Source organism: Mauremys mutica, chromosome 5, assembly GCF_020497125.1.
Source record: "Mauremys mutica isolate MM-2020 ecotype Southern chromosome 5, ASM2049712v1, whole genome shotgun sequence".
In the NCBI taxonomy this organism is placed as follows: domain Eukaryota; kingdom Metazoa; phylum Chordata; order Testudines; family Geoemydidae; genus Mauremys; species Mauremys mutica.
The window spans coordinates 122915092-122927717 of NC_059076.1; the positions used below are offsets into that span (position 1 = coordinate 122915092).

At 40.5% G+C, this 12626-nt stretch overlaps 1 protein-coding gene across 4 annotated transcripts in view; it reads right to left on the bottom strand.

Moving 5' to 3' along the window:
* RGS12 (regulator of G protein signaling 12) overlaps window positions 1–12626 on the bottom strand; it is a 161758-nt gene that overhangs the window by 71472 nt on the left and 77660 nt on the right. For all 4 annotated transcript variants that reach the window (XM_045017507.1, XM_045017508.1, XM_045017510.1 and 1 more), the window contains one exon: window positions 12591–12612. In XM_045017507.1, the coding sequence (XP_044873442.1) occupies window positions 12591–12612 (22 nt within the window). The remainder of the gene's footprint in view (window positions 1–12590; window positions 12613–12626) is intronic.

Here is a 12626-nt window from a genome sequence, read left to right on the forward strand (position 1 = left end):
CAAGGACTCCATTTCCACTTTGTATACACACACATCCTCTTGATTAGTCACATCTAATTACACACTCTAGTACTGAGTCAGATTCATTATTTGCTGTTTGGCTTCTCTCACCTTTGTTACCCAATTTGGTAAAGTCATGGAAAAAATATTAAAGGAGAGAGTAGTTACGGACCTTGAGGTCAATGGCAATTGGGACAAATTACAACATGGTTTTATGAAAGGTAGATCGTGCCAAACCAACCTGATCTCCTTCTTTGAGAAAGTAACAGATTTTTTAGACAAGGGAAATGCGGTGGATCTAATATATCTTGATTTCAGTAAGGCGTTTGAAACGGTATCGCATGAAGAATTACTGGTTAAATTGGAAAAGATGGGGATCGAAATGAAAATCCAGAGGTGGATAAGGATCTGGTTAAAGGGGAGACTGCAGCGGGTCGTATTGAAAGGTGATCTGTCGGGTTGGAGGGAGGTTACCAGTGGAGTTCCTCAAGGTTCGGTTTTGGGTCCGATCTTGTTCAATCTATTTATCACTGACCTTGGAACCAAAAGTAGGAGTGGGCTGATAAAGTTTGCGGATGACACGAAGTTGGGAGGTATTGCCAATTCGGAGAAGGATCGGGATATCCTCCAGGGAGATTTGGATGACCTTGTAAACTGGAGTATTAGTAATAAGATGAAATTCAATAGTGAGAAGTGTAAGGTTATGCATTTAGGGATGACTAACAGGAATTTTAGTTACTTCCAACTGGTGTGTCCCCAGCTTATAACGGAAGAGGAGAAGGACCTCAGAGTCCTAGTTGATCGCAGGATGACTATGAGTCGGCAATGTGATGTGGCGGTCAAAAAAGCTAATGCGGTCTTGGGATGCATTAGGCGAGGTATTGCTAGTAGAGATAAGGAGGTGCTAGTCCCGTTATACAAGGCGTTGGTGAGACCTCATTTGGAGTACTGTGTGCAGTTTTGGTCTCCCATGTTTAAGAAGGATGAATTCAAACTGGAACGGGTACAAAGAAGGGCCACTAGAATGATCCGAGGAATGGAAAGCCTGTCGTATGAAAGGAGACTTGAGGAGCTCGGTTTGTTTTCCTTAACCAAAAGAAGGTTGAGAGGAGATATGATTGCTCTCTTTAAATATATCAGAGGGATAAATACCAGGGAGGGAGAGGAATTATTTCAGCTCAGTACTAATGTGGACACGAGAACAAATGGATATAAATTGGCAGTCGGGAAGTTTAGGTTTGAAATTAGATGAAGGTTTCTAACCATCAGGGGAGTGAAATTCTGGAACAGCCTACCGAGGGAAACAGTGGGGGCGAAGGACCTCTCTGGCTTTAAGATTAAGCTTGATAAGTTTATGGAGGGAATGGTTTGATAGGATAACGTGATTTAGTCAATAGGTCAATAACCTGCGACCACTGGTAATTAGTACCGAGGGTCAATGTTGGGATATTGAAAGTCTTTTTCCTGAGTGTCTGGCTGGAGAGTCTTGCCCGCATGCTCGGGGTTCAGCTGATCGCCATATTTGGGGTCGGGAAGGAATTTTCCTCCAGGGTAGATTGGCAGTGGCCCTGGAGGTTTTTCGCCTTCCTCCGCAGCATGGGGCAGGGGTCGCTTGCTGGAGGATTATCTGCTACTTGAAGTCTTTAAATCAGGATTTGGGGACTTCAACAGCTGAGTCAAGGGAGAGAATTATTTCAGGAGTGGGTGGGTCAGCTTTTGTGGCCTGCATCTTGCGGGAGGTCAGACTAGATGATCATAATGGTCCCTTCTGATCTTAAGTTCTATGATTCTATGATTCATCTTTCCAATTCCCTCCCCTAATACCCCACTGTGACACAAAGGTTCCTTGGCAAAGGATCCCCTAATCTTTGCAAACAATTCTCACCTTGGACATGACAAACTCACTATACCAAACAAATGTCTTACCAGATATTTATCCATAAGGAGTAACATGTAAGGTATCAACAGAAAGCTTATAACTTGTTAAAAGTCATAATCATTGTGAGATGTATGTACAGGTAAATTTAAGGATTAGTGTATTTATACATGGGGATAATGTGTCTCAGTGATATCACCCTGCCCTGAAATACAATAGCCTTGCTCAATCCCAAGATTATCAATGGAAAACCATCAGACAATTGTAAACAATCAAACCTCTTAAATGTAAGAAAGGAACAATATAACAAGGCAGGAGTTTTGCCCTGTCTATGAATAGAAACCAAAGACTGTTTCAATATAACAGAGGAAGGGGAAGTCCTCTGAATCCTTTCATTCAGGAGATATCTTGAGGAGAACATCACATTCTTGTGAAAAATTGGTTCCTGGTTCTGTGAACAGCTCTGTAACAGACTGAACTTTGGCTGTCATGGAGTAGCTAAATGAATTCTTTGCATTCATCTTCACTGCAGTGGATGTGAGGGAAGAGTCACATACATGAGCCATTCTTTTTAGGAGACAAATCTGAGGAACTATCCTAAATTGAGGTGTCAGTACAGGAGGTTTGGGAACAAACTGATAAATTAAACAGTAATAAGTCACCAGGACCAGATGGTATTCACCCAAGAGTTCTGAAGGAACTCGTATATGAAATTGTTGTGTTATATAACCTATTACTTAAATCAATTGCTGTACCAGATGACTGGCAGATAGCTATTGTAATGCCAATTTTTAAAAAAAGGCTCCAGAGGCCACCTTGGCAATTACAGGCTGGTAAGCCTAAATTTCAGTAACTGATTAAAATATAGGAAACAAAGGGTAGGAATAAATGGTCAGTTTTCACAATAGAGAGCAATAAATGGCAGGATCCCCCAGTATCTGACTAAAACCCGCACTGTTCAACATACTCATAAATTACCTGAAAAAAGGGATAAACTGTGGGGTGGCAAAGTTTGAGGACAATACTATATTACTCAAGATAGTTAAGTCCAAAGCAGACCGCGAAGAGTTACAAAGGGATCTCACAAAACTGTGCAACTGGGCAAGAAAATGGCAGATGAAATTCAATGTTGATAAAAGCAAAGTAATGCACATTGAAAAACATAATCCCAACTATACATAATAAATGATGGGATCTAAATTAACTGTTATCACTCAAGCAAGAGATCGTGGAGTCATTGTGGCTACATCTCTGAAAACAACTACTGAATGTGCAGCAGCAGTCAAAAACGGTAACAGAATATTCGGAACCATTAGAAAAGGGATAGATAATAAGACAGAAAATATTATGTCTCTATATTAATCCATGGTACTCCCACACCTTGAATACTGTGTGCAGTTCTGGTTGCCCCATCTCAAAAAAGATATATTACAATTGGAAGTAGTACAGAGAAGGGCAACAAAAATGATTAGTGGTATGGAACAGCTTCCACAGGAGGAGAGATTAAAAAGACTGGGACTGTTCAGCTTAGAAAAGAGACAACAAACGGGGGATATGACAGAGGCCTATAAAATCATGAATGTGAAGGAAGTGAATAAGGAAACATTATTTACTCCTTCACATAGCACACAAACCATGGGTCATCCAATTACGTTAACAGGCAGGAGGTTTAAAACAAACACAAGGAAGTACTTCACACAACATACAGATGACCTCGAACTCATTACTATGGAATGTTGCAAAAGCCAAAATATAACTGGATTAAAAAAAGAATTAGATAAGTTCATGGAGGATAGATACATCTATGGCTATTAGCCAAGATGGTCAGGAATGCAACCCCATGCTCTGTGTCCCTAAGCCAAGGTTCTCAAATGCGGCCACCAGGGGATTTTTGTGCAGCCATGACAGTCTCCTGTGTGGTAATGGCAGGGAGGGAGGGGTGGGGGAAACACTGGCCCCTCCCACTCACTCCTTGTTGCTCCTGGATGTGCTGCCCTGCACTGCCTCTGGAGAGAAGTGGGGCACAACGCTGCAGGAGTAAGGTGAGTTCTTGACCCACCTTGGGGGGAGAGAGTTTGGGCAGCAGGACTTCAGGAGACTGGCCATAGAGCCACAGGCTCCGACTGCAGGGGAGTGGGTACTAACCTTCCCCCACTCCAGCCAGGTGGCCCTGGCCTCCAGCTGCAGGACTTCAGCCTCCGACCCCTGGTTCCAGCTGTGTGGCAGCAAGCACTGGCCCCTGGCTCCAGTCCCAAGCTCTAGCTGCACAGTGAAAGGTGCTGGCACCAGGCACTGACAACCCCCAGCTCCAGCTGCACAGCAGTGGGCTCCAATCACGGGGCTTTGGGTGCCAATCCCTGGCTCTGGCCATGGGGCAGCAGGTGACACCCAGCTCCACAGCTTCAGTCGGCTTCTGGTCCCCAGTTCCAGCCATGTGTTGGCAGATGCTAGCCCCAGGTTCCAGCCATGGAGCTGCAGCCCCAGCGCTGATCCCCTGCCCTAGCTGAACGGCAGCAGGCGCCAACCCACAGCTCTGTTCCTGGGCTCCAGCCAAGTGGTGGCAGGAGCTGGCCCTGGGTGCCAACCCCTGTCCACACAGCAGCGAGCACTGGCTCCAGTGTTGCAGCGGTGGGTGATGACTCTTGGCTCCAGCCATGCAGCCCCAGGCTTCAGCACCCAGCTCTGCGTTCTGGCCATGCGGCAGCAGGCACTGGCCCCGGGTGCTGACCCACAGCTCTGGCTGCGCGGCAACGAGCTCCAATCCCTGGCTCCAGCCACGCAGTTCCTGTCCCCAGCTCTGGGCTCTGGCCACAGGCACTGAGTCACAGCCCTGGCCACATGGCAGCAGACACCAGGCCCTGGCTCTGGCGACACAACAGTGGGCCTCTTCTCCCATTGCCACTGGCCCCCGGATGCCTCCCACCGCCCAGCATCCATCCCCTCCCCCCTCCCATTGTCCCAAGCCTTCCCCTGCCCCACATCCATCCCACTATCACCTCTGGTCCCCCGTTACCTCCCCTTCCCCCTTGCCCCCCAATCCAGGGCTTAATGGGTCCTGGGGCTTGCTGAAAAAATTGATATTAACAAACATGCAAGTATCCACTTGTCACAGCAGACGTACTAGTTCACTGTAAAAAATGATATTTGTATGTTTAATATAATTTATCACTTTTCATAGCCTCCCAGGAAGCTAAGTGTGCTATGATATTAACAAATATACAAATATCACTCCCCAAGGGGGAGGCAGCATTATTATTACTGAGTCTGCCAAAACACCCTACAAATATACATTACAATGATTTGGATGTGCATCTGTGCATATTTAATTGTTTTTCCTAAAGTTAACTAAGTATTTCAGGAAAAAGTGTCAGTGTGGCCACCAGTGAGAGTTGATGACTACACTCTGAGGGAGGGATAGCTCAGTGGTTTGAGCATTGGCCTGCTAAACCCAGGGTTGTGAGTTCAATTCTTGAGGGGGCCACTTAGGAATCTGGGGCAAAAATTGGTCCTGCTAGTGAAGGCAGGGGGCTGGACTCGATGACCTTTCAAGGTCCCTTCCAGCTCTAGGAGATTGGTATATCTCCAATTATTACCTTTTATTACCACCAAAAAATTGGTTGTGAGAACCCCTGCCCTAAGCCTCCAACACTCAGAAGGTCGGAGTAGACGATAGGGGATGGATCACTTGATAAATTGCCCTGTTCTGTTCATTCCCTCAGAAGCATCTGGTCAGAAGGCAGGATACTGGGCTAAATGGACCATTGATCTGACCCAGTATGGCCATTCTTATGTTCTTATTTAAAACCAGTAAAGTGGGGTACATTGTTCCTTTGGGACAGAGGATCACAGGGGAATGATTCAAAGTGACTCATGAACTGGGATGAATCTATTGTCAACCTGCAAGCTGAAGAAAGGGCTGGCATAGCCCCAAGGAGACTGCTTGATTTCCTGAAAGACTGGTGTCAGCTCCCTTTGGAGCTGACACCAAGCCAGGCACGGGCAGTACTCTCTCAGGCTGGAGACAGGGGGTAACAAGGTGATTCTCAGTCCTGAGTGCCCCCAGAATGGTGACACCCACACCATGCTTTTATCTCCATAATGGCTAGCATCTGATCACTTTGGATCTTCTGGTTGAAACCAAAGATTAACAGTTTGAATCTAGGAATCTTGGGGAAAAAAAATAGTAGGCCTGAGTGATCAAAGTTACTCTTTGCCTTTGTCCAAAAATTTCTTAATGATTATTTTCCTCCAGCCCCTCACAGACATCTATACATACTTATGACATTCAAATATGCTTTGAAATGACTGTTCACGTTGGCCACACCCAGAACTCGCCTAGTTTCTTTACATACCTCACCCACTACTTCTCTCGGCCTTCTTTGTCCATGAGTTAGTATACTCCAGGAAATTATTACACTGCATTTTATTTCATCCTATTCTAGGACCACTGCTATCATTTCTCAAAGGAGCAATTGTAGTTTTGTTCCTCACTTTCTTCCAACAAACAATAACAATTTTTTCTTTAACTCCCACCCAGATGACAACAGTACTTGAATCCATACTATAGACAAAAATATTTTTTAAAGTCTTGTTCAATTTGCCACTTTGGTTTTCTATATTGAAATCTGAATAGATGATACAAAACACAGAAACCTATCAACCTTAGTAAATGTACAACCTGTAAGCAGCTGCATCACAATGCTGACACTAAAACATGCCATTGTCTAAGGGGAGAAACAGAAATCAATCTATAAAACATCTGGAAAATAAATTCTCTCTATGGCTTAAAAGTTAGCACACACCATGATATACCTATGGGAATTTTCCCAATTTTTCAATAAAATAAAAATTAAGAGGAAGAAATCTGCCACTCCATGGACAGGGAGTCTGTTTCATTTTATTTTCTTGATTATGTACATATGTGACAGACTGGCTAACTTACTCTACACAAACCTAAATCCTTCATAAGAAGCATGATATACCTTTTGAATTATTTTTGTTTTGTTTTATTTACAAAACAGATTGCTATTCCATAGAACATGCATTGTTCTTATCAATTAAATATTGAAAAGTGTTAAAAAGATAATCTGGTTTTGAAAGCTCTGATTCTAACCTTGAAAAAGAATAAGGTTAGAATATATTTCAGTGATTTATTTGTATGCATCCTTTAATATTATTGTAGATTTTATTTCAGACAACAAACTTTTTTATAATGAGCAGCTCAGCACATTCCTGGTAAATACTAAATGCCTAAAGTCACAGGATGAAGATATTCTATATAATCACTAAAGACCTTACCTGGATAAAGCTGATAAGAGCCACTATGGTGCCACTTAACCAAATACTTCAAACCATTCACTGAAAACCATCCTTCTGAATCCATACCAAATTCAGCTGTCATTCCCCAAAGCACATTGGGTGAAGATTCTTTCCTCAGCTTGGGACATTCTTACTTTGTAACTTCTTCCTGGATAAGACAATCTAATGTCTTTTTCCTCCAACAATTCCTATTAGCCTTTTACACACTTTTGAGAAAACTGATTCTTTTCCCTCATGGCTTCAAGCTGAGGAAACCAACAGTATACTTAACACAGAGCACTATAAAATGCTACATAAATAATTTAAAGAAAAGACCTTTCACCACTGTTGCTAAAGGAGCTTTAATTATTTATGTTACAGTGGAATCCATCAACTGTGGACTAGTGGTATAAGAACTAAAAGATAAGTCATAGGTCTGTTAGAGGAGAATTCATCAGCTATTTGCAACTTTGAAACACTATTCTTATCTATTTGTTTTAGAATTGTCACATTTTTATTGCATCTTCTGTGGTTGTGTTTTAAAAATGTAGTTCTATATTTTAAAGTTGTAAACATTCTAAGCTTTCCAAACAGATTACTTATGAAAAAATAAACTTGTTCTGGTGATGAGAACAACAAAGCAGCATCCACAAGCAGCAGCAATTAGTGAAATGCTTTAGAAGAGCTCAAAATTTAGAGCTTAAACATTCACATACATGCAATTACAATTCTTTGAAAGTAAAAAGTATAATAGACACTCACTTTGTGGAACCAATGGAGGGGGTGACAGGTCAGAAATTACATACTTCAAAATTCTGAAGTGTTAAATTACCTCACCTACTGTCTGGGTATTTCAGTGACCAATAAATGCCCACATCCCTGAGAAGGAAGACCAGATGGATGAGTGCTGAAATACTGTAAATGTATACCCTTGTCAACACTATATTATGCTTAAAATTTCCCCCTTGTGAAATTCCATCAGTGATAGCGATGGTAAGAGTGGAGTGAAGACATCCGGCATTTTAACTACTGTCTCTCTGAGTTGGCCGAAATGGCACAATGTTTAAAACACCAACAAACCAGCACTCTATTGATGCTAGTGCTCCTACTGTTGCTGTACCAATGGTACCAATAGTTGGAAGTGTGGGGAGAAAAGGCTATTGTAGACACAGCCTCAGAGAACAAGAATTAACAAATAGTGAAATAAAATGCAGATCCCAGGGCAAAGGTGCAGTATAGCTACTGATCTGTACCAATAACCTCATTTCTCAATTTTATTTTTTTCTGCATTTTGACTTGCTATCTGGTCACCCTTCTCACAGCCAGAGTGAAAAATAGTGACGGGGGTGGATGGTAATAGGTGCCTATATAAGAAAAAGCCCCCAAAATCAGAACTGTCCCTATAAAATTGGGACATCTGGTCATACTGAGTCATTATGTAAATCAGATTTTATTGTTTTTCTTAGTTGTTATTCAATAAGCAAATCCCTGTTCTTTAGCTGATCACCATTAGTCCATCTGAAGAGAGTAGTATATGTACAGTTATTCTTGAATAACTTCACACTGGTTATGCAAATTCCTCTGTTCTGAGGGCTACTGCCCTTAATATTTCCCCAATGACATGCACACAAGAAAAACTGAGCCAGTTTTTTGAACCCTCAAAGTTGGTATTTTTATTTCTGAGGACGGAATTTGGTGTGTGAACTGTGAGTTTGTTTAGAGCTCAAAATTCAGCTTCAAGTAAGTTATATTTAGAAGAACTCTTCACCTCGTACAAAGGGCAGCTGGTCAGTTGAGGGCAGAGGGATGAAGGAGGGGAAATAGGGCAGAGGGATGAAGGAGGGGAAACACAGGAGGAAGAGAGGTTATAGGCTTAGCCTTCCTTCAGCAACAGCCTGTAAGACTTTTATTTTCAAATATCTATTAAAACTTCAAGGGAAATGTACTTACTATAATTTCCCCATATTAATCTTTTTCCTCCCACCCACTGAAGAAAATGATAACATTTTTAAACTTGGGTGTCTTAAGTTAGGCACCTAAATAAGTGGCTTGATTTTAGGAGGTGCTCAAACCCTATCAAATCCTACTGATTTAAATGAGTGCAGTGGCTGCATAGCACTTCTGAAAATCAAGCCATTTATTTAATTTGTCTCAATCTGGATTCGGGTATATAACCGAAGGTGCCCAAATCTGAAAATTTTTGGCCAGTGGGAATATATACCTTTTTATTTTGGTGGTGACAACCCAAACGTGCATATTTGGAGTTAGTACACAGTCTGACTGAAAATGGCTTTGAACAAGGAGCATCCAAAGCCGAACTCTAATGTAAAGCTTTTACATAACACGAGGCACTAGTGATTTGAGAGAAAAAAAGTTGGTGTGCCCCCTTTTCTAGTTGCAAGGATAGATTTAAATACATATAATTTTTACAAGTGGACATACTAACATAAGGCTTGTATAGATAAGGGAAATTTGCACTGTGTAACTATGTTAATGCTGTTACACTGGAGCAAATTCCTCTAACCTAGACAAGCCTGAAAATACATTATTCTGTGGGCCTTCTAATGAAGTGCTGAAATAAAAAAGAAAAAAATCACTTTCTTTGAAAATGTCAGAGCAATAAGTCTTTTAATTGTCATATAGACATTAATCAGAACATTATACCTAGTGCAGCTATAGCTGAAATTAGTTAAGATTTTTTTCTATTCAATTTCTCTGGTTTCACTCTCTTCTCTTAGATCTTATTTTTTCCAGTTTATCTTCTATATACTGTAGTTAAGCATTTATTAAATATTATTCTTCACATAATCTACATTTTATAGCTTTGTACAGAACTTAGGACCCACTGGTACCTTAAAGATTGAGAGAGTGTATGGTGTTAAATCTTCAGCACTAACTGATAAGACAGATAAAATACTAGGATATAGAACAGAATACTGAGTGCAAGTTACAATCTGTTCTTTTACCTCTGCAACCTACACAGCCCTCAGACTTCACGACTCCATCAAATTCTACAGTACTAATTGTGAAAATACAATTATCCCTAGACTTGAAAATAACTTCAGTAACAATACTGGAGGAGCAGAACATGACAAGCCAGAGATCTCTAATAAAACTGACAAATGGAAGTACACTGTGCTTGATGTTACTATCAAGGGAGTGTTACTTCAGGGTTCCCATTTCCTCAGCCAATGGAGATTAGACTTGCCATGAAGGAGAAATACTTTTAATTGTAGACAAGCAGATAATGCATAATCTTTTTTTCAGACCAACAAATTTATAATACATAAACTTTCGGGACACAAATCATTTCTTGTGGAATTAGCAGTCTGTACAATATTCAGATTAGTAAACCTAGAAACACTGTCTGCCTGTTAGGCTATGTCTTGACTGCAGATAAAAAGATGTGTTCTTGCACTGAGATGGGAAACTCAAGAGAGCTAACTGGATGTAAAATCATAGTGGAGACAAGGCATTATAGTTTTTACCTCGATGTAGTCAGTCAGGGTCAACCCTACACCTTTCACTTAAGGTTTTTATCTTGACTAGCTACATTTGAGGTTAAAAAAAATTGTGCCTTGTCTCTGCTAGAATATTCCATCAAGACAGACTACTTACTGTAAAAACACACCCTTTTACAGTGAAGATATAACCTCTGTTTAAAAAATAAGAGATGGAATAGGTGCACACTGCCTTTTCCCCGATTATCGCATGGCCAATTAGTGGGTGGGCTTCAAACAGACTATGTTCTACCTCCCATCCAAGTGCTGTGACAGTGGTGACAACTGAAGAAGAGAAAATACCTGATGGGATAAGTTAGCTGCTAGCAAAATGACACAGTGAACTCTGTCTAGGGTTTTATTACTGGCTGAAGCCCAAACGGGCCTTTTTTTTTTTTTAATAAGATGACAAAGAAAGATAGGGGAGGAATGAATAATAAGAGCTGCTGTGAATATATTTTGCTACTCTTCCACTTAGATCAAAAAACAGGCAACTAACCCTACCCTCCTCCAGCTTCAGAATCTTTCATTTTAGTTCGCTTGTTTCTTAAACAGATGTTTGCGTCCTTTTGCCTAATAAAACAGTATATATTATACAGTACTTGAAAAAAGCCAAAATGGGTAAAATACATGCAAGACTGATCCTTTGCAGGACCAAGTGAGGCAACTCTAGAAGCAAACCACCTGCAGTGTTAACTAAGCTATACGAAAGGCCTTGTATACTGTTAAGGAATCATATTTAAACTGTTCCAGCTAAACTGGTTTCTAACACAACTTGGTTGGTTAATATGGATGGGCCCAAATGGTGCAAGGGCCATGCTAAAAGAGTATGTTCTCGCCTACATAGAACACATTTTTCTTTTTGTTTTTTTTAAAATGTCCAGTATGTGTTGAATTTCTTCAGTCACTAGTTACAACTTATTTAAAAACAAAATATTTTTAGCTAAGGTTCTACCAAACTTTTGCCAGCCTAACCATATTAGAACCTTAATTAGCTGGAACTGCCATTCAACTGGACTTAAACACAATTCTTTCTCTCTGTTTGAAGCCCAGCATAGTAGGAGGCCCGAGTAGCAATGCTAACCTTAATAGTGGATTTTGGTTCAGAGTTATCAAATGAAAGAGTTAGATAGCCTCTTCTCAAGTCCCGATGGCTCATCACAAAATGTAGCACAGATAGTGACTCTACCCAATATCAGAGGGGTAATCATGTTAGTGTGTATTCACAAAAACAACGAGGAGTCTGGTAGCACCTTAAAGACTAACACATTATTTGGGCATAACTTTTGTGGGTAAAAAAACCCAATAGTTATCCCAGAACAGCAAGAACTTCAGGTTGGGTTACATTTATTCAGTTTTTAAGGATGCTGTCTTCATTATCTAAAATGAATGCATTACTTCATTATAAAAAGAAACTCCTTTTAGTCTCAATAAGAGCTCTGAGATCACACCTAACCTATGCGCTAGGAGCAGTCTCTGCAAGACAAAACAGTAAAAAACTTGTTTTAACTTGTAAAATGAAATGCTGTTGATGAAAAGTGCAATGGTAAAAATATACAGTACATAAAGGATATTTGAAAAATGAGCTTTTATCAGTTCCCAATTTAATAATATCCTACTAGATCAACTTTTTAAAAAATCACAAATGAAGAATTCTAGTTGTAATAACATGCATTTATTTAAATGCATATGCCAAAAAAAATGTAAGTAAACAAAAGAATATGACATGTAAACATTAGGCTTGATCCTTCAGGATTTTCATAGGCACAATTCCTACCGACTGAACATCATGGGCCCATCATGTTTATCAAGCAAACACTTCTCATATGACATTTTATTTATCACACTTTACCACACTAATGTGGGAACTTTGATTTTCTGAATATTAATAAAAGTGACAACAAATTTTAGCTTACCTCCATCAGACACAGTTGCAGACTACAATAAAAGAG